This window comes from Malania oleifera, chromosome 11 (assembly GCF_029873635.1).
Source record: "Malania oleifera isolate guangnan ecotype guangnan chromosome 11, ASM2987363v1, whole genome shotgun sequence".
NCBI lineage: Eukaryota > Viridiplantae > Streptophyta > Magnoliopsida > Santalales > Ximeniaceae > Malania > Malania oleifera.
The window spans coordinates 57,423,355-57,445,360 of record NC_080427.1 but is presented as its reverse complement, the minus strand read 5'-3'; the positions used below and the strand labels follow the sequence as shown (position 1 = coordinate 57,445,360).

Genomic DNA, 22,006 nt, shown 5'->3' with positions numbered 1-22,006 from the left:
CTCTACTATCTACACCTCACTTTGTAGCTCTTAAGCCTGATTCCCTATTCCTAAAATATGAAGATATTTATTAGAGTGAGACACCTTTCAGTAAGACGGAATAGATTATTATTAGTGTGTGGCTAACATGAGTTTTTGTGTAAGAAAATATATCCATTTATTTAACTTTTACTGAAAAAGGGCATTTATAAATTGTACTTACATCAGTATAGTTGAAAATACATATTTTCCTTTAGTTAATAATTCTGGCTCAATAATAGCCTTAAATATATAAATCTACGATTATGTCTAAAAGAACCTCTCATTCTGGACTAACAACATTTTTAACCCCTATGACGGGTTGTGCGGTCCGAAGACTAGACTTAGTTTTGGCTGGCCTACCACCAAACTAAGTCAAAGTATCTCGTCTGTAAGTTCGATTTGCATACCACAACCTCGTGCAGACTCCAGGAGGGTACAACAACTCTTCACGGTCAAATCGGCTATCCCATGGCCTACACTTCCACAACAGTATGGCTGCACTGATATTCCTACTAGCTACGGTACCGAGCTTTCCACTGGTCCATCAAGGTTCTTAAAATATAAAATGCAATTTACATAAATAAAACAGATAACATGATTATAATTATCAACACATGATTTGCAATAATCCCTCCCCATCGTTCTCAACACTTAAATTTCTCAACACTCATGTGATCAGTATATCACCCGTGAAATTCACAATTTCTGCATTTTTCTCAGCATTTCAAGAACTCAGTATAAAACCACAATTTTCCCCATATAATACCATAACAATTCCCACATGTTTCATTATGCAGTACAACAAGTCATTCTCATGCCAGACTTATTTAAGTATTAAATCAAAATATAACCGGTATAGTTTGCTGAAAATAAAGGTATGATCACCTCCATAGTTTAATACAATTTCAAAAATATTTTTTACGAGAAAAAGGAGAAGATCATCCTACTCACTTTAATTTTTCCCAAATACTTGTATAATAACCAAAAATCATCCACATATTCAAGTTTAATCGGTTCAATTTTCAGAATATACTAACATAATCTATTCCCCTTACCTAATACTGAAGATAGGCCCACCACGTTCCCGAAATCGAGCCTACAACTTTCGGGAGACGAACCCCGAGTTTTCCTTAAACCTGGTCGAGGATAGAGAAACAATTAGAGGGGAGAGAGAGAGGATTGGAGAGTGGGAGTGGGGAACCGGGAGAGCTTAGGAGTGAGAGAGACACAAGAGAGTGAGAGTGGAGAGAGAGAGAGCCTAAAACCCTGAGAGAGAGAGAGAGAGAGAGAGAGAGAGAGAGAGAGAGAGAGAGAGAGAGAGAGAGAGAGAGAGAGAGAGAGACCCTCGGTCGCCCGAAACCGTCGACGGTTTGGTCTCCTACCAAACTAATTTTTTCCTTTTCTTACATAAATGTTCTGAGTTGTTTGAAATAGTCGAAGGTTTCCCTGAGCTCCCTGAAACCATTGATAATTTGGTCTTGTACCAAACCAATTTATTATTTTTATTATTATTGTTATTTCCTGGTCCTTACAACTACTATATCACACATATCCTTAATGACCTCCATATATCTACCGCAAACTCCTTTTTTTTTCTTCTAATACCCACCAAAGCACTTTCTTAGGTACTATATCATAAGCTTTCTCTAAATCAATAAAGACCATATGCAAATCCTTCTTCTTTTCCTTAAACTTTTCCATTAAACTTCTTAAAATATAAATAGCTTCTATTGTTGATCTCAGTACAGATATTAAACCAAATTAATTTTCTAAAATCTTCATTTCTAATCTTATTCTATATTGAACTATTTTTCCTATAATTTCATCGTATGGCTCATAATCGTAATTCCATGATAGTTATTACAATTTTAAATGTCATCTTTGTTTTTATACATAGGTACTAACATACTTTTCCTCCATTCTTCTGACATTTTTTTAGTTTTTATAATATCATTGAATAGATTAGTTAACCAAATAATTCATTTATCTCCTAAATATTTCCAAACTTCAATTGATATTTTATCTGGTCCTATGGATTTCCCGCTTTTCACGTTTTTTAGTGTCATATTAATTTCTTGGAACACATATCCTATTTTTAATCTTCTTTTCATTTGTCACTTTCAAGTTCAACCTTTCATTTTGTTTTTCATTAAACAACTTATCGAAATATCTCCATCACTTTTATTTTATGTCATCTTCTCTAATTAGTTAAAGGCATTATCATTCTCATCCTTCATACATTTTATAAAACCTAAATCTATGCATTTTCTTTCTCTAGCTCTAACAACTCTATAAATGTCATTTTCTCCTTCTTTTATATCTAACCTACTGTATAAAGTATCATAAACTCTATAATCTTTTTTATATCTTTTCTCGCTCCTTCATATTTTTCAAGATTTTCTATATTTCTATAATTTTGTCACATCTGATTCTAATTTCTTTAATAAAAGAATAGCAACTCTCTTTTTATCTCATAATTAGCCTTTCATGATCTACACTTGCATCCTTCACTTCTCCTTTCCTAATCTTATTTTAAACAAAAAGCAAGAGAGCTTATCATGAATTTTCAGCTTTAAATCTCTAAAGATAGGGAAAACTAATCATTGTAGGTGCTGATATAATAAAGCCATGCCTACTTGCATGGAGGAGCCTGCAATATTTGTTTATACATAGGGTTGGCGAATGCATGGTCCACTCCTACAGCTTGATAGGGAATGCTACCCCCCACCCCACTCTTTATATCCTTCAAATAAATATCCATTGACCTTATTTACAAATCACAAGTGAAAATAATTTATTTCTAAGTGCTAACCCTAGTTTTTTTTTTTTTTTTAAAAGTGTTGCAATAATCAGAGTTTTGATAGAAAAATAGTTTATAATAGAGTGATTTATTAAGTTGTAAACAATCTTGATGAAAAAAAAAATAAGAATAATAAAAAAGTAGTTTTCAATTTTAGAAAATTGAAGAATAAATAAATATTTTTTTTAATTATTTAAATAATTTAAAAATAAAATTATTCCCTCAAGTAAATAGCCTCAAAATTTTTTATTTTTTTTTTATATTTCTACATACAAATTTTGTAAAATTAAGGAACTAATTAATTTTTATAATATTTAAAACACTAAAATAAAAATAAAAACCATTATTTCTTGAGATTAATTAATAGGCTCTAACTTTTTATTTATTTGTTTATTTTTTTTAAATAAGATTTTTTCTTTAAAGTTAAGAAATAGAGACTCGTAATATAAAAGTCTCAAATTGTTAGCATTAAAATGTTCAACTCTAGAAAAAAAGATTTACTAACTTAAAAAAATAATTATCGTAAAACTTTGCAACAATTAATTATAATATTAAAAAAAAACAAAAAAATATTAACAGATTCCATCATTCTTAAAATTGATCTCAGCCACTAAACCAAACCATTATTATTATCATTATTATTATTATTACTGTTTTTTTTTTTTTTTTAAAATGTCCCACTAGCTAGTACAAACTACAAAGCAACATTTTTTTTTTTTCTCTCTTAATTTTTTACCTTATAAGCAACTATACGTAGAAATACGATATTACAGACATCAATAATAAAAATACCCAAACACCATCCTTAAGAGCACAATTAAGTTGCAATTAACGATTTCAACTAAGACCAGACCCACCACCCCAAAGCCTCTCCCTCGTGCTGCTCTCCGGTGACGGCGAACACGTCGGTGAAGTAGCTCCGGCATTCGTCGCTGCCGTCATCCTCTTCCGACTGCACTCCGTCCACCCGCGCCATATATTCGGGATACCCATCGGTCGGAAAGTACGAATCGCCGCTGTCCACCATCTGCGGACCATCTTCATCCACCACCGCACTCCCGCCGCTGCCGGAGCTCAGGCGGTCCTCAGTCTTCAGCCCGGACGGCTGCAGGTTCGACATGCCCACGATGTTCGCCGGCGGCGGCTCGGGCTTCTGGCCGGTCAGCGGTGCTCCGGTCACTTCCTTTGCTTGCAGCTTCTCAGTTAAAGAAACAAGCTGCAGTCCATGTCCATCATTAATTAGCTAACATAAACTTTCATGCAACGTACTGTACAAAAACAGGAAACTGAAATTTTAAAAATGAACTTACAATTTAATCTCGAGTAATTAATTAAAAACATATTCTTAAAAGGTAAAATCACTCATATAAGATTAATTTTATTATAAGCTTCTAAATTGTATCTTTTCAAATAATTCTTGACATTTTATTTAAATCTAAAAGAAAATTTAATTATTCTCAATATAAAATTTTAAAAATTAAACTCGCAACCAAGTAAAATTTCAGAGAATTCATGCTGTTTTCTATCATTGTCCAAGGGGCAGCTATCTATCTGCAGACACATTTAATTGTTGACATAGTCCAATTTTATACGGCAGTAGCTAGGGGCCCCCAACGCCCGATGCCTACGGGACAATGATTGAATTTTGAGCGTTGAAGCCCTCGGATTACCCTGAATAATCCAAAGCACGAACAGTCAATGGAAATTTTATAACCCAAAAGATATAAATATAAATTAATATAATAACCCAATTGTCAAAATCTACAGTTCCCAAAGAGTTCAGTAAAATTGAAACAGCAGGAAACCCAGTTGTCAACAGTTTATTGATGATGATTTTGAATAATTTGTAGTTCATATACCTCAGATTTGAGCTTCTCATTTTCTTTGGTAATGGCGTCATAATCAGATCGAAGCTTATCGTAAGAGGATTTGAGGAGATCGTAATCCCTTTCAAGCTGCTTGGTCTTCCACCGCGCGCGGCGGTTTTGGAACCACACCGCCACCTGCCGCGGCTGCAGCCCCAGCTTCTTGGCCAGCTGGGTCTTGCGCTCCGGCTCCAGCTTGTTCTCCGCCTCGAAGCTTTTCTCCAGCAGGTGTACCTTCAGATTTAATAATTTAATTATCCAAAAAATAAAGTTACTCACAGCAGTCAAAATCCATTAACATCAATGTACCAATTTCAGTGCAGGAACACGAATTAATGAATTATTCTGAATTATTGTCAAAATATTCTTGTTTCTTTTAGATAAGATTTTCATGCAGGGAATCTGATGCTCGTGATAAGGTCAAAGTGGTGCGAACAGAACAATTTAACATCCACTGACCTGCTCGGGCGTGAGTCGACGTTTCTTCTCCGGCGACTGTTCGTCGTAGTATTCCTCGTCGAAGAGTTCCTCCGGCGAGGTGAAAAAAGGTCGCCTCTTCGAGGTGTCCTCCATGTTCATCAGTGGCCTCGCACCTGCAGCCAACATCAAAAATCAAAATAAACTACTCCACTCAATAAATCGAAACTCCAAGAGTTCATCAAATGAATATGAATAAACAATTAGCATAGATTTATGAGAATCCTCTGAATCCAACAAAACCCCTCGATCTTGCTGTTAGTCTGTTTCTAATAAGCACGAAGAACAAGGAAGATTGTCGCTTTGGTGATTAACGAATGAACACCTAAATCTACAGCTAATAAACAACAAAATAGAGTGAATATTTTGGGAAGAGAAAAAAAAAAATCACCTCGGAAAAGTGAATCCCCATTACCAAGGAACAGCATGTTCCCGTGGCAGGAAGAGGGGTTAAAAAAAATATGGCCGGAATCCATGAAAACTCCTCCGTCGGTGAGATCTTCGGCAAATTTCTCTATTGAAATCCCGGCGAAATCGAGCAGTACTGACCGGACTTGGCTTTCTTGATTTTATAAAATTTAGGTTGTCGTTCTGGTCTTAATTAGTAGATCATGAGCTTGTGGCGGAAGAAGCTAGTACTCCACAGCAACCTAGCTGGAGTCCCCAAGGGACAGATGCAAAATCCCATCACAGGAACACTCTTTCCCGGCGGCTACGACGATTCCAGCGAGCGCGTCAGTTGTCCTCGCAAAAGAAGACCGGAGCAAGAGGGCGAAAATTAAGCACGACCCACAAAGCAGGAGGTCATCAAAACCTCCAGGGCAACGACAGAGAAGAGAAAGGTGGTCCGAATCTCTGAAACACGGGTCACCAGAGCTTGGGATTCCGGCGAGGGTCGTCTCTGTCGCTTGTTTTGTTTCTGGTAGCTGTTTTTTGCGGCTAAAGTTGTTCACGGTGAGAAGGGCGGTTTTTTATACTGGTTCGTGCGATACGAAATGACTTCAATGCCCTTAAAACTTCGGTTTACCGGCCAGTTCAATGGGAGGGGGTTTTAGTAATTTCAGGATACAGTATTGGTCTCTGTCGTGGCCCGATCAGCACAGGAAGAGTCGAGATGAGGTTCACTAACTTGCGCTGGGAAGAGAGTGCTGTTCAAATGGATCTAGGCCGTTGGATTGAAAGGGCTATGGATTTGCAGTCGTAGATGGTGCCAGGTCTTAAATAAGTTTCCATACTTTTCCGTTGGGTCATTGTCAGATCTCGCTGGGTCAAATTGTTGGTTTGTGGTGACCGGGTGGGTAACTGTAACTCTACTTATTTACAAAAAAATTTAACTCACAAACTTACGTAAAGAGTAAAAAAAATAAAATAAAAAAACAATAATAATATGTACTGAGAGCTTAAAACTTATATTCTAAATTTGAATTTTTATAAATTAAAATAAAATATAATATAAAATTGAATTAAAATTTATTCAAATCCTTAAGAATTTAAATTTAAAATTGAAATCTCGACCAAAAAAGAAACAATATTTGACCTGAACCTAATAACGAGTATTGTAAAAGTGAAAAATAAAAAAAATAATTATGACTTATTTAATTGTAATTTTTTTAATTTTAAATTTTATATTTTTAAAAGATTACCAAAAAACAAGTAGCTTATTATTTTATTTTACAGTAATAGTATAGAATATTAGAAAATAGTTAAAGTTTTGACATTATTCATTTGTGAAAAATAATTTTTTTCTTTTAATTTTTTAAATTATTCCAAAAATCATTCAGCTTATTTTTTTAATTTTTTAAATTTGTATAGGCCAAAATTAGGGGATGATTTAATTGCAATACTATTCTTTTTAATTGCTCTAGAAACTACCAATATAAGATTTAAAGTATGGCCTCTCATACAAAGATAAGGAGATGAATCATTGAGCTAAAAAGTATGATTTAGTCCAATCTAAAAATGATTTTTATATATTGATTTTCTTAACAATGTATCTCAAAGGGATTTACATTGACCGAAAATAAGTATATTTCAATATAAAACCTCAAAAGAATCATATGAGATTGAGGTATGAGTTGATTGAGCTTGGTGAAGTCAAATGTTAGTGTTGAGAAGAAACGAGACTTACCGAAAAATTGTGGAAGCACAATTGGAAGTTCTTTCTTTCCCAATTAATAAAATCAGTTCTTATGATATGATAATAGTACAAAAATATATATTTTCAGCAGCACACAATCAATCCAAAAATAATCACAAATGTCAATCACACAATACACACAATTTTATGTTGGAAACCCCTTCATATCATGTTGGGTTTTCCCTCCTTGTGGGGCCCATGCCTTGAAAAGATGTTGTTTTATTATTATTATTATTTGGCTTCTCTAGGAAGCTTGGTAGCTACTGCTTTGTATTTTCAAAGCCCTCATGCATAGCAGCAGAGGGGAGCAACCCCTTCACTTTTCCTGTCTTTTTTATTCACTCGCAACAGCTGCGGCCCTCCCACTTCTTTCTCTATTTTTGGGTTTTTCTCTCCCACAGAACCTCTGCCTGCAGCCAACACCAGTGCCGGTTGTTAGGACTGGAGGAGCCCATGGGTGGGCTTGATACACATGAGTGAACACCAACTTGACCCAAAAGCTTGAGCCTATTGGGTCTTGGACCCAATCATGTATATAAGTATCTATCATCCACTTTAATTTTCCAATGTGGGACAAGCTCATAAGTGGAACTGTCAACAATCTCTTCCTCACTTGTGAGTTCTAATCGTTCCCCCTTGAACGAAAATCATCTCCCTTATGGGAGTAAGCCCAATTCCCTTACAATTGCTCAAGTAGGTCTTACCATTGGCGCCTTACGTGCATCGGATTGCATTTCATGTGCCTCCAAACTAATCCTACCTCTCACGTTTTGACACTATTTGGATCCATTCGCAGCCTAGATGATCCTTATTGGTCTCAGCCACACACTTGGTCCTCCAACTGTTAGCACGTTAGGATAATTAACTTCACGTATCGATTTTTTATGATGTTACTCACCTAAAGTTATGAACCGTCGGCTCTGATACCACTTGTTAGGACCGGAGGAGCCCATAGGTGGGCATGATACACATTGGTGAATACCAACTTGACCCAAAAGCTTAAGCCTATTAGGTCTTGGGTCCAACTATGTATAGAAGCACTCATCATCCACTTTAATTTTCCAATGTGGGACAAACTTACAAATGGAATTCTCAACACCAGTCATTTTTTCTCTACAGTAGTTCATGCAACTCCTACTATGTATCAGCATTTTGGGATTTCTCTATTTATGCTACTTTGGTTGGTTATTTAGGAGCTTTGTTCAGAATATTTGGTGAGACATTTCCATCTTACTGTTAGGACCCTGTGAGCATCCAGATCAAAGTGACACCAATAATTTTACGTGGTTTGGTCCAGAATGACCTACGTCCACGGAGCATACACCAACTATTCAATAACTCACCGAAAAATGTTACAATTCTCTCTCTCTCTCTCTCTCTCTCTCTCTCTCTCTCTCTCTCTCTCTCTCTCTCTCTCTCTCTCTCTCTCTCTCTCTCTCTGTATTTTCCTCCTTACTTCCTCTCAACTCTCTCTGCACTGTGTTGTGCTATGTAAAACATCTTCCACAACCCTCCTTTTATAGGGCTAGGATTAAATTACAATTATGATAAAATTTAATTAAGAATGAGAGTTACAACAAAGAGATAAATTACACCATAAATTCCATCGCATAAAATTAAATTCACCACCCGTTTTCTGACTCAGCAACGCATCTCTAGCTGTATTTCTAGTTCCATCTCTAACAATCTCCCACTTTGAGACAGAGACATCTTCTCAACCAGTATAATGAATAAATGATGTGCTCGTAATATGTGTCTTCAAGCATGAAGACCAACTGAAGTTGAACACAACTTCAGCCCCTCTGTAGTCGTCATCTTCCTGTCTGCTCGATTCCTACGACTAATCTGATGGTTGTCATCTTTACAACTGGTGTAAAAATGTCAGTGTAGTCAATCCCTTTCTTCTGCTCGAAGTCTTTGACTATCAACCAAGGCTTGTACCTTCTGGATCCGTCATGCTCCTCTTCGATTCTGTACACCCACTTGTTGTGAAGGCCTTTGGGCAACTTCCACGTTCTGTTGGAGGTAAGGGACTTCATCTCATACTTCATCGCAAGCGCTCACTTACTCGTATCTTCCACCTAACATGCTTTTATCATTGCATTCGGGCGCTCCTCCATCTGTAGGAAGTAAGTAATCAATATACCTTCTGTCTGGTATATGAGACCGAATAGATCTCCTAAGCTCCGGAGCTGGAGTAGGAGATGGTAGTGCAATAATCTGCTCCACTGGTTCCTCCACCTGAGGATTCTTGGTATTCTGCTGATGTGTCCCAACACATTCATGGGTGTTTATCTGAAAACTAACCCTCTTCTGTTTCCTGACTATACAATCCTCACACATGTCAACCTGCACTGACTGTAGACCACTCAATTTGTCCTTTGAATGCATCACCCTGTGTCCCTTCTCGCTCATGTGACCAAGTCGTTGGTGCCAGATGTTGCTGTCATCATTTCCTGCAGCAACTGAAATAGACATAGAGGCATTGGAGGTTAGAAAAAGTGTTTCGCTTTTCTTACCTCGCGCAATTATTAGTACACCCTTTGAGACTTTCCATTCATCACCAATGAATTTCGTTGTGTATCCCTCATCTGCCAGTTGACCAATTGAGATCAAATTCTTTCTCAGGTCTGAAATATACCTGACATCCTTCAGCTTTCATACTGACCTGTTTATATTGATCTTCACAACTCCCTTACCGGTTACGTCGCAAGGTTGATCATTGCCAAGGTACACCTTACCAAAATTACTTGGTGTGTACTCCTCTAGGCAATCTCTGCAGCATGTGGCATGAAATGAGGCTCCAGAGTCTAAGACCCAAGACTCCTGCTTGCTCTCCGAAGAGCAGATCAACATCTCATCATTCTCAAAAGCAATATTTGCTTCTGTCTTTGCCTTCATATCGAATTCTTTCTTCTGACTCCTGCATTGGTTCCTGTAATGACCAGTCTTTCCACAGTTCCAGCACTCAATAACTTTAGTGCTATCGGAACCTGTGTCCTGAGTACCTCTGGGATTTCCGGATTGAGACCGCCTGGGCCTAGATTTGCCGCGGTTGTTTGATCGTCCATGCCTGTTTCCTCTGCCTCGACTCTCCATGTTCAAGGCTGAACTCGAATTAGAGCTATGGTTCGGCTGCATTCTTATTTCCTCTGTCAAAATCATGCTGACGACCTCATCGTATACAAGCTTCAATTTTCCTGTGAAACTACTGATGGCAGTGACGACACCATTCCAATTTTCAGGCAACTGACTGAAAATCAGTAGAACCCGAATCTCATTATCAAATGTTATCCCGATTGAGGCGAGTTGATCCGAAAACTCATTGAAGTTATTCAGGTACCTGCTAAAACTCTCACCTGCAGACATGCTCATCGTAAATAGTCTTTTCATGAGATGTACCTTATTTGCGGCTGAAGGCTGCTCGTACATATTAGAGAGCGCATCCATCAGAGACTTGGTGGATGTTATATGCTTGATATTGAACGTCACAGATTTCGACAACGTCATTCTGATGGCTTCGAGGGCTTTTCCATCAAGCAACTCCCACTCGTCCTCGTTTATGGATGTTGGCTTACCCTTCAACGGTAAGTGCAATTCCTTCCCAAACAAATAATCTTCTATTTGCATCTTCTAGAAACCAAAATTGTTCCCGTTGAACAATTCGATTTTTGAGCTCTTTTCATTTGACATCTCGATTTGCTAATCTATAGATGAAATTAGCTCAAATGGATATCACAGTTGGATCCAGAATGATCAAAAACCCTAGAAATGGTTCGAGTCGCTTGAAAAACGGACCCAAAACGACCCCGAAAAGCTCAGTCAAAGTTTTCAGTCAAACCTGGTCAAACTACTGACGTGGCGTGCTAACGTGGGCACCTGCTGACGTGGCAGTGCTGCCATGCACAGTGATGTGGCAGCTGACGTGTCACCTACTGCCGTGGCACCGGTGGCCCCTGATGACATGGCGCTGACGTGGTAGTGCGGGCCCACCGACTGATGTGGCGGCCGATGTGGCAGTGGCCTGCTGACATGGCGGCTCCGGCTGACGTGGCTCTCGGTGGCGTGTCAGCTGACGTGGCTGGTTCTAAGCGGCGGGTCGGATTCGGTTAGTGGATCGGATCTCGGGTTCACCCGGAGCTGAGAGTTTTTTTGGGTCGGGCCGGGTAGCGTACCGGGTCGGGTCGAGGCAGTTCAAGTGAAGAAGACGCGTGCGGCGTGTGGAGAGGCGTCTTGCTCCGGCAAGATGCGTGGTGGCGCGTGCGGGGTTGTCTTAACTCCTTCGAGCTCTAATGGACACCATTCTCTTTGTCTTGGCGAGGTGAATGCGATGGTGGCCTCAAAACATAGTTTCGATCTACTAGACAGAGCTCTGAATTTCGGGATCACTTCCGATCTAGCTTTTCTACTCCAACCGGGTTCTAATACCACTTGTTAGGACCCTGTGAGCATCCAGATCAAAGTGACACCAAGAATTTTACGTGGTTCAGTCAAGAACGACCTACGTCCACGGAACACACACCAACTATTCAATAACTCATCGAAAAATGTTACAATTCTCTCTCTCTCTCTGTCTTTTCCTCCCTACTTCCTCTCAGCTCTCTCTGCACTGTGCTGTACTGTTCTGTGCTATGTAAAACATCTTCCACAACCCTCCTTTTATAGGGCTAGGATTAAATTACAATTAAGATAAAATTTAATCAAGAATGAGAGTTACAACAAAGAGATAAATTGCACCATAAATTCCACCGCGTGTTTTCTGACTCAGCAACGCGTCTCCAGCTGTGTTTCTGGCTCCATCTTTAACACTTACTACATTTGTTTATACACTCTTGTGTATTTGCAAGACTCGTGCCTTTTGTATCCACTTTGTACAACATTTTGGTGATAATGAATTTGGACTGTCGTGCCCCGTGGATGTACCTCAACATTTGAGGGAATCACATTTAATTTCTTGTGTCTCATTTTATTTTATTATTTGCATTACGCCATTGATTTACTTTTGGGAATTAGTTCGTATATAATATTTTTCCTAACAAGTGGTATCAGAGCCGTGTTATTTGGACTTATTAGTTTAGCGTAAATCATGGATGGTAATGTTGGTTGTATGATTATCTTCAATTGAAGCAATTGGGTAACTTGGAAAATAAAAATGCAAGACATTTTATTTTGTAAAGATTTGGATGGACCTATTGACGGTGATAGTCGAAAGCCTAAAGACACGAGTGATAATGAGTGGAATAGGCTTAATAGAAAAACCGTTGGTGTCATTCGACAATAGATTGATAATAGTGTTTTTCATCATGTTTCTACTGAAACTTCGGCACATGAATTGTGAAAAAAAATTAGAGGGTCTTTATGATAGAAAGTCAGCTACAAATAAAGCTTTTCTTTTTCGAAAATTGGTGAATTTGAAATATAAAATGGTGGTCTTATTAGCGAGCATTTGAATGAGATGAAAAATATTATCAATCAAGTTACTACTATGAAAATAGTTTTTTATGATGAATTGCAGGCCTTAATGCTTCTTAACTTTTTACTGAAAAGTTGGGAGACTTTGGTTGTGACAGTTAGTAATTCGGCTCCTAATGGAATTGTTACTATAAACCAAGTAATTAGCAGCTTGATGAATAAAGAAATTAGAAGAAAAACAGTTGGCTCTTCTCATTCAGAGGCATTTGTGACAGAAAATCGGAGGAGAGGCAGAAGTAAAAGTAGATATTCTCATCGCAATGATAAATCAAGAGGCTGGTCCAGCTCAGTTTCGAAAAAAGATATTGATTGCCATTATTGTCATAAAAAGGGGCATATGAAGCGGGAGTGTTAAAAATTGAAATTCAAGGAGCAAAACAAAGAGAAAAATTTTGAGAAAAAACATGAAGACACAATTTCAGTTGCATCTGATAGTGATATGATGGTGATTTTATGGTTGTTTGTGATGAAAGTTGCATTAATTTGACAAGTCAAGAAACTGATTGGGTTATTGATTTCGGTGCGTCATTCAATGTCACTTCTCGGGAAGATTTCTTCATTTCTTATTCCAAAGGAAATTATGGAGTTATTCGGATGGGAAATGAAGGTTTATCAAAAATTGTTGGCATGGGAAATGTTTGTTTGGAAACAAATCTGGGATGCAAATTGGTGCTCAAAGATGTGAGACATGTACCCAATATTCGACTAAATTTGATATCTATCGGAAAACTTGATGATGAAGGGTTTGACAACCATTTTGGTGAAGGAAAATGGAAACTCACAAAGGGTAATTTGGTGGTGGCTAAAGGCAAGAAGATTGGTACACTCTATATGATGCAAGGTAAAATTGGTAATGGTATTGTGAATGCAATTGAGAGTCACTCTTCCATCGATTTGTGGCATAAGCGGCTTGGGCACATGAGTGAAAAAGGAATGCAATTTTTGTTTAAAAAGAAGCTTCTATTCGGAATGAAAGGTGCTTCTCTTAAAGCTTGTATTCATTGTTTGGCCGGTAAGCAATATAGAACTCCTATTCGTACAAAATTTGTTATTAAAAAATTTAATGTTCTAGATTTGATACATTTCGATGTATGTGGTCCTTTGAAAGTTAAATCTCATAGTGGTGCACTTTATTTTGTTACTTTTATTGATCATTATTCAAAAAAAATTTGGGCTCACACTTTGAAAACTAAAGATCAAGTTTTAGATGTGTTTAAGCATTTTCAAGTTAAAGTTGAAAGGGAGGCCGGAAAAAAAGGTAAAATGTGTGTGCTCGAATAATGGTGGAGAGTACATTGGCCCATTTGATGCATATTGTTATAGACAAGGCATTAGACATCAAAAGACCGTCAAGAAAACCCCTCAACAAAATGGTATTGCCGAAAGGATGAACCGCATCATACTAGAGAGAATGAGATGTATGCTCTCTCATGTAAAGTTGCCAAAAATCATTTTGGGGTCAAGCAATGAGGATGGTAGTGGACTTGATTAATTTGTCTCCTTCAACTCTTTTACGTGGTGAAGTTCTCGAAAAAATTTGGAAAGGTAAGGATGTCACTTATGATCATTTGAAAGTGTTTGGTTGTCATGCATTTGTTCACATTCCAAAAGATGAAAAATCCAAACTTGATGACAAGACAATGCAATGTATTTTTCTTAGCTATAGGCATGATGAATTTGGATATAGATTGTGGGATCCGGTTGAAAAGAAAGTTGTTAGAAGCCGGGATGTTGTATTTTTTGAAGATTAAACAATTGAAGATTTTGGCACGGTTGAGCAACCACAATCCAATGGAAATGATTTTGTTGACTTAGAGTCATCTTCTCCATCTTTGGCACATGATGAAAATATGGAAGGTGTTCTTCCACCTTTTGAAGATGTTGAAAATGATGAAATTCCTAGTGATATTGAAGATGAAAATAAGGGGGAGCAACAAGTTCAAGAGCGAACTCCATTGAGAAGGTCTTCAAGAGAGCCAAGGCCTTCAACTAAATATTCATCAAGTGATTATGTTACTCTAATGGATCAATGGGAGCCTGAAAGCTATCAAGAAGCCATGAACCATGAAAATAAAGTTGAATGGATGGAGGCTATGCAAGAGAAAATAAATTCTATAGTTGACAATCATACTTATGATTTGGTTAAACTTCCTCCTGGAAAGAAAGTTTTGAAAAAAAAAAATGATGGAAAGAATCTTCGGTACAAGGCTAGGCTTGTGGTAAAAGGCTTTGGTCAGAAAAAGGGAATTGACTTTGATGAAATATTCTCACCGGTTGTGAAGATATCATCTATTCGGGTTGTTCTTGGCATGACAACATACTTGAATTTAGAAGTTGAGCAATTAGATGTGAAAACCACTTTCTTACATGGTGACTTGGAAAATGAAATCTACATGGAACAACCGAAAGGCTTCAAACAAAGAGGGAAAGAGAGTTTAGTGTGCAAATTAAAGAAAAGTTTGTATGACTTGAAGCAAGCACCACAGAGATGGTACAATAAATTTGATTCTTTCATGATTGATTATGGTTACTCAAAAACCTCTTCGGATGATTGTGTGTTTGTGAAAAAAAATTTCAAATGAAAAAAAAATTTCAAATGATACTTATATTATTCTCTTACTCTGTGTTGATGATATGCTCATTGTAGGGCAGAATTTCTCCAAGATTAACAAATTGAAGTTGGAGTTGAGCAAGTCTTTTGCTATGAAAGACTTAGGATCAGAAAAACAAATTCTTGGCATGAGGATTGTCCGTGATTGTGAAAAAGGGTAAATTTGGTTGTCTCAAGAAAGTTACATTGAAAAAGTGCTTGAAAGGTTCAATATTGATAAAGTGAAACCCGTTGGTTGTCCACTTGCTAGTCATTTCAAGCTTAATACAAAACAAAGTCTTACAAGTGAGAAAGACAAGGAAGAGATGAAGAAAATTCCTTATGCTTCGACCGTTGGTTCATTAATGTATGCAATGGTTTGCATAAAACTGGATTTAGCTCATGTTGTTGGAGTTGTTAGTCGGTTTCTCTCTAATTCGAGAAAGGAGCATTGGTTAGCAGTAAAATGGATTCTCCGAACCTTAGAGGCACTTCAAAGGTGTGTTTGTGTTTTGGAAATGGTAAATCTATGGTCCATGGATTTACGGATGCCGACATGACTGGTGATGTTGATTATAGAAAATCCACTTCGGGTTATTTGATGACTTTTGTAGGGGGAGCTGTGACATGACAATCTAAATTACAGAAATGTGTTGCTCTATCTACTATGGAAGCTGAGTTTATTGCCATTACAGAAGCTTGCAAAGAATTGCTCTGGTTGAATAGATTCTAGAAAGAGTTGGGGATGGAACAGGAAAGGTATGTTCTTTATTGTGATAACCAAAGCGCAATTCATTTGAGTAAGAATTCTATCTTTCATTTAAAGTCAAAACATATTGATGTTAGATATCATTGGATTTGGGATGTGTTGGATAAGAAATTGTTGCAATTTGACAAAATTCACACCGATGATAATGGTTCGGTTATGATGACAAAAGCATTGTCTAGAGACAAGCATGTGAAGTGTAGAGTTTTGGCCGGATTGGTGGAGTCGTCCTCATAAGTCGGGAGAGGGGGATTTGTTGGGTTTTCCCTCCTTGTGGGGAAACTAATTGATTGTAGGATTTTTTTTTTTTTTTTTAAATTATGAATACTGAGTTTTTGGAAATACAACTGAGATCAATTTTATGAAATCTTATCTTTGATATGTTTTGGAAAGAAAATTTGATTTGAATTATTATTTGTTAAAGTAAGTTGAATTCATAATATAATCTTTACATTGGATTGTTAGTTGGTAAATTGAAAAGAGATTGGGTAACTGAAATCAAAATTAAAAGGGTTAATATTTAATCAAAGAGTTTACAAAGAAAATTTTAAATTCAATTCACCTCCTCTCTTGGAAGTACACCTTACTTCTCATAAGATGACGTCAAATAAGTACGTCTTCTACTTTGGAATCTCTTTTTAAGATGAAAATTAATTTTAGAGAAGAGATTGTATGGAAAAAGAACAAAAACCAGAAGATGAATTTTGACATATTCAACAAGAAAATCGTCTGTTAAGGAAAACAAGTTAGGATGTTCAGAAACCTCTCTCTGTAGAGCTAGACCTTCAACAAGACCATCAACCTCATGTCACACGCCCTCTAGTTCTGCTACTTCTGAGTCTGTCACAACAAAAGAGAGTCAATAGTGTTGGGGAGAGAAGTTGAGACTAGTGTCGAGGATGGCATTCGTTGCAGCTCAAGGTTGATTCCTACTTTGGTGCAAAATGGGCATTCCTCTTGTATTTGGAAGGAATGTTCATTTCCACTCCAAGTTGGAATGGACATTTCATAGGAATGGGCATTCTCACTTTTACAAACATTTCCAAACATAAGAATGGAATTAAAATGCTGATAGAGCATTTTATTCCATTTCATACCACGTACCAAACATAGAATTAGTTTCTTGATTCTTTTTGCTTTCCCTTTGAAAAATAAAAGAAAAGTATTTCTCTTTTCTTCCTTAATTTCTCCTTATATAGTTCATTTTATTTCTAAATCTTTTCTTGATTTCACATAACTCCATGGTTCTTTTTCACATTTTTACTTTCTTTCCTCTTCCCTTAATTTTTTTTTTTTTTTACCTTTTGAGGTGATATTTGAACTATGAATTCTTAATTTCCTTCTTAACTAAAGTCTAATTCAAAATAAGTCATATCTTGCACGAGATTTTTTTTTTTTAGCATACATAGCATACATACATTTTTTATTTGTATCAAAATTGTTATACATTTACACTAAATAAATCCATAACTTAGTAAAGAGAAGAGTTATGCAACGTCACTATGACATTTTATCTCAAGTATATATGCTTACATCTCGACCACAATCATGTTATCATATATGATTTTGTCACATATTTAATTAAGCAACATTTTAACATAAAATCTCTTAAATATAAGCATAGAGTGCACATGCACATGCACATGCAGTGTATATAATGCATCGCCTCTCCCATTCCTTATAACTCAATAATGGGTTTGGCATGGTGCCACAATGGCTTTTGGACTCCACACAAACTTTACCTTTGGGTGACTCAAGGGTACAACAAATTATAATATCATAATGTGATTGAAAAATTAAAAGGTATTAAGCTTATTTTAGTTGTCCACACTTTGACAAATTGAGGTTTGACTTTTTAAGGAATCATGACATAAGTTGCTCCAATTTTTCAAAATAACTTTAAAAAATGAGCAATCATTAATTAAAATCAATAAAGTTCAAAATTTTTGAACGTATGAATTTTGAGTTTCAGATTTGAATTTGTATCAACTTAAACAAAACGTTATCTAAAGTTATACTGAGGTAGTATTTGAGAGTATGAATTTCAGAGTTTGAATTTAGATATGGGTGGATTTGGTCAAATTTCAATACAATTTTGTATTACATCTTTTATAAATCCAATACAATTCCAAATTCAAAACCTGTCCAAACATAGGATGAATTTCTTGCAAACCCACAAATTCAAATCCAAAGCCCAAAACCCATATTTCCCAAATTAATACTGTCTCTCTTTTTTTCTCTCTCTCTCAAAGTTCACAAATTTATTCTTTTGTCTTGGGTAAATTAAATTTTTTTGCATCGAATCTATCAAATACCAAATTGGATTTGGGTTACGCAACGAAATGCACCCATCTCTCATCCAATACTCCTTTCTACTCCTCCCAGTATACCTTCAACATAAATGTTTCAAGTTTTGACCAATAAAATGTCTTGTATTGGGAGAACGATTTTCGAGTCTTAAATTTAAATTTATATGAATTTAGTCAAAATTCAATAAAATATTATATTACATTTTATCTAAATTCGCATTAATTCAAATTTAAAATATCTCTAAAACATACAATAAATATATCACACTTACCATATTTTGAGTAAGTTTAAAATTGACCGAATTTAAGACTTATAATGCAATTATTGTAAGATACAATTATCTTCAAATCCATAAAGCTTCAAATCAAAGGCTATAAGAATAATTGGAAGAGAATAATGTGCATATACACACATACATACAGTCTTTTAGGTGGCCATTGGGTATGCACTAAAGTCGGACTATGGGATTTACCTCTTTCCATTTTTCTAACACTAACACTAACTCATGATTTAAATAAGAATCCATTCATTTTTAGGAAAAAGCAATACCATGAAGGAGAAGAATAATTACAGGCTGTAGCAAATGGTGATATATGGTTGGAGATGGCTCCTTCCAGTCACACCATAGGAATCATTTCTTTTTGCTCTCTCCCTTTGGCAGCGACCACTGCATGAAACCATTTGTGTAACCCTAGTGGGATCCATCCAAAGCATCGCAACTTTCCTTTTGTGGTGGGAAAAAATAGAAATGGGAAAATCAAAAATTATTTTTTTAAAACTATTTATTACTAAAAATTAGAAAGTCATTGCAAGAGCTCGATGTAAATGAATTAGCATTAACTTCAGTTAAAAGTATTAACCGTTTAAGTGTTTGACCCACTCATATATATAATTCATCCATCTCTCACTTTTTTTTATTTATGTGAGATAACTTTTATAAATAAATTCTCTCTCACTTTTGAGTTTTTGTAAGCCTATGATGAATAAGAACAATCTCCCTTTAAAAATTGATTCAATTTTTCAATAGTTGCTTAAGTGGGTCTTACCATCGCATCTTATGGGTCTCGGAATGCATTCTACGTGTTAAAATGAGTGAGCACTAGCTTCAGTTAAAAGTATAAACTATTTAAGTGTTTGACCCAATCATATAGATAAAACCCATCCATCTTTCACTTAATTTTTTTATGTGAGACAACTTTTACAAGTGAATTTTCATCATATTCTTTCCCACTTGTGAGTTTTTATAACTTTATGATGAATAAGAACAGTCTCCCTTTGAAAATTGGTTCGATTTTTCAATAGTTGCTTAAGTGGGTCTTATCATCGCATCTTACATGCCTCGAAATACATTCTATGTGCCATTTGAATTCATCTGTTTAGATGAGATGATTCTCATTGGTTTTAATCATACACTTAGTCATGCAATTGGTAGCACGTCTAGAAAATTTGCGTTTACACCATAATTTTTTCTCCTTTTTTTCTTATTTTGGTGCAAAAAATAGGTTCTAATACTAGTTGCTAGAATTGGGAAGTCTTTGCACAAGGTAGACATACATTAGTAAATACTAACTTAACCCAAAAGTTTTAGCGGTTAGGTTTTAGTCTCAAACATGCACATAAGTTTCATCTTTCACTTAATTTTATGTGAGAAAACTCTCACAAATAAATTTTCAATAATTGTCCATAAAATCTCTCTTTATATTTGAAAGTATGCATGACATCATATATCATAATAATTTTTATTTTAAATCATAAAAATTTTAATTCAAAAATCAAAATTTAACAAACATTACCTCAATTCAATTTCTTATCTAAAACCTCATATTTGAACCTTCAACTTTTAAGGACTCGAACTTCAACTATTCAATTGAAAAATAAAGTGATCCCTCATTAAAATTTAGAAATGATTTTAAATTTTTTATAAATTCTATTAAAATTCAATGCTATTTTTTATTTAGATTTTAATCTAAGTTTAAAATTTGAACTCTAATTTCAAAAATAGAGTCAAAACTTTGACTTTGAGGGCAGGATTGTGGATCAAAGGCACATGTGCAACATATCATGACATGTGTAAGCATCTGATCTCTTGTTTGCACCAATTTGTTTATGCAGACACTTTCCATGTGTTGGCCAGTTGTTCCCCAGTGGTTTGCCAGCATCATGAACAGCCCTTAAAAGGCCGAAAAAGAAAAGGAAAATGAAAAGGTTACTTGAAATAGAAAAATAAAAATTCCAATCTAAGAGAGGAAAATGAGTTGCACTTCTCCCCAACAGATGACAAAAGCTGAGAATCTTCACAAGGCAACTATTAATAATATTATACAACACATCTAATAATGTATAGATATATACCTTCAAAGGCGGCCAATCTCATATGCTCATCTACTAAGCATCTCATTTGATTATATTAGTGGGATGGGACTATGGGAGGAGGGACAACTCCATAGTTTTTTTTACATAAATATAGAAAAAGAACATAATTATAGGATAGATGGGATCATATTTACGAAAATAAACTTAATAGACTTTTGAAAAATTTATTTTTTTGTAAAAAAAATAAATTTAAATGGAAAGACAATAGTGCGGCTGATTTTCTTGCTAAAGAATGAGAAATGGGAAATAATGTAATTTAAGAAAAATAACACCTTCTACCACGTCATCTAAAAGGTATTTTTCAGATGAATAGGTGGGGTCTTATTTCCGTTCGTCGTTTGTTCAACTCTAGAATTTCATTTGGTATTTTTTGTTTTGATTGTAGTTGTGTTTATGTTTTTATCTTCTTTGTTAGTTATGTTTAGTTTTGTTATCCTAATTTGGTTGGTTGCTGATATGAGTTTATTTTTTAAGGGTTTTTCTGTACTCTCTCTTTTATTTTATCTTGTAACCATAATATTCCTCCGCCAAAAATAAGAGTATATTAATAAATAAATGAAGGTGTTGTTCTCTTTTAGTTAAAAAAAAAAAAAAAGTACCAAAACTGACTTTTTAAAAATTGGTTCTGCCACGTGTTCCTCCCAGGCTCACGCACTTCCTTCTCGAGGCCCCCTACATGACACGGGAAAAAAAAAAAAAAAAATCAAAACCGACTTTCCAAAAGCAGTTTTAATATGCATAATAAATTTGCATGGCTTATTGTCACGCCCGCCCGCTCCCCACGCACTCCCTTCCCCACGTATGCCCTGCCTCCCCCGCTCCCTCCCACCCACTCACGTCTCTTCTCCTTTCTTCTTCCTATTCCTTCTTCTTCCTTTTTCCTCTAGCCCCCCACAGAATAAAGCATTGGTAGGAAAGTGATTAATGGATGGTGATTAGTGTTGGTATTCATTTTCTTCTGTGCTAAGTTAGGAAAAAAAAAAAAAGTGATTGTGAGAAGGATAGATAAGTTGATCTCAAAGCTAAGGTTGAAGTTAAGGTGGGTAGGCAGAGAGAAAGTGGAAGAAAGCACCTGAGGAGGAACATTAATACTGCTTGCTTGCTTTTGAGATTATGAGTTTACGTGTGTTACATATGATACACATGTAATAGGTAATATATATATATATATCACTATGATAGTTGAAAGCATAAG

The 22,006-nt window shown here is 35.9% G+C and overlaps 1 protein-coding gene across 1 annotated transcript; it reads right to left on the bottom strand.

The window, feature by feature from the left end:
* Nucleotides 1-3,432: 3,432 nt before the first annotated feature.
* LOC131168035 (homeobox-leucine zipper protein HAT5) lies at nt 3,433-6,110 on the bottom strand. The gene is made up of 4 exons (XM_058127201.1): nt 5,555-6,110; nt 5,146-5,279; nt 4,681-4,920; nt 3,433-4,037 (listed from the first exon to the last, which is right to left on the bottom strand). The coding sequence occupies exons 1-4, from the start codon at nt 5,637-5,639 to the stop codon at nt 3,663-3,665; spliced, it is 834 nt and encodes a 277-aa protein (XP_057983184.1). The 5' UTR covers nt 5,640-6,110; the 3' UTR covers nt 3,433-3,662.
* Between the last annotated feature and the right edge of the window lie 15,896 nt (nt 6,111-22,006).

Bases quoted from the DNA above. Each gene is read 5' to 3' on its own strand.
- LOC131168035 (XM_058127201.1), bottom strand. From the start codon at position 5,639: ATGGATTCCGGCCATATTTTTTTTAACCCCTCTTCCTGCCACGGGAAC. The intron at 5,280-5,554 runs GTGATTTTTTTT...TGTTGGCTGCAG, and splicing joins TGGGGATTCACTTTTCCGAG to GTGCGAGGCCACTGATGAAC. The intron at 4,921-5,145 runs GTCAGTGGATGT...TTAAATCTGAAG, and splicing joins GTCGACTCACGCCCGAGCAG to GTACACCTGCTGGAGAAAAG.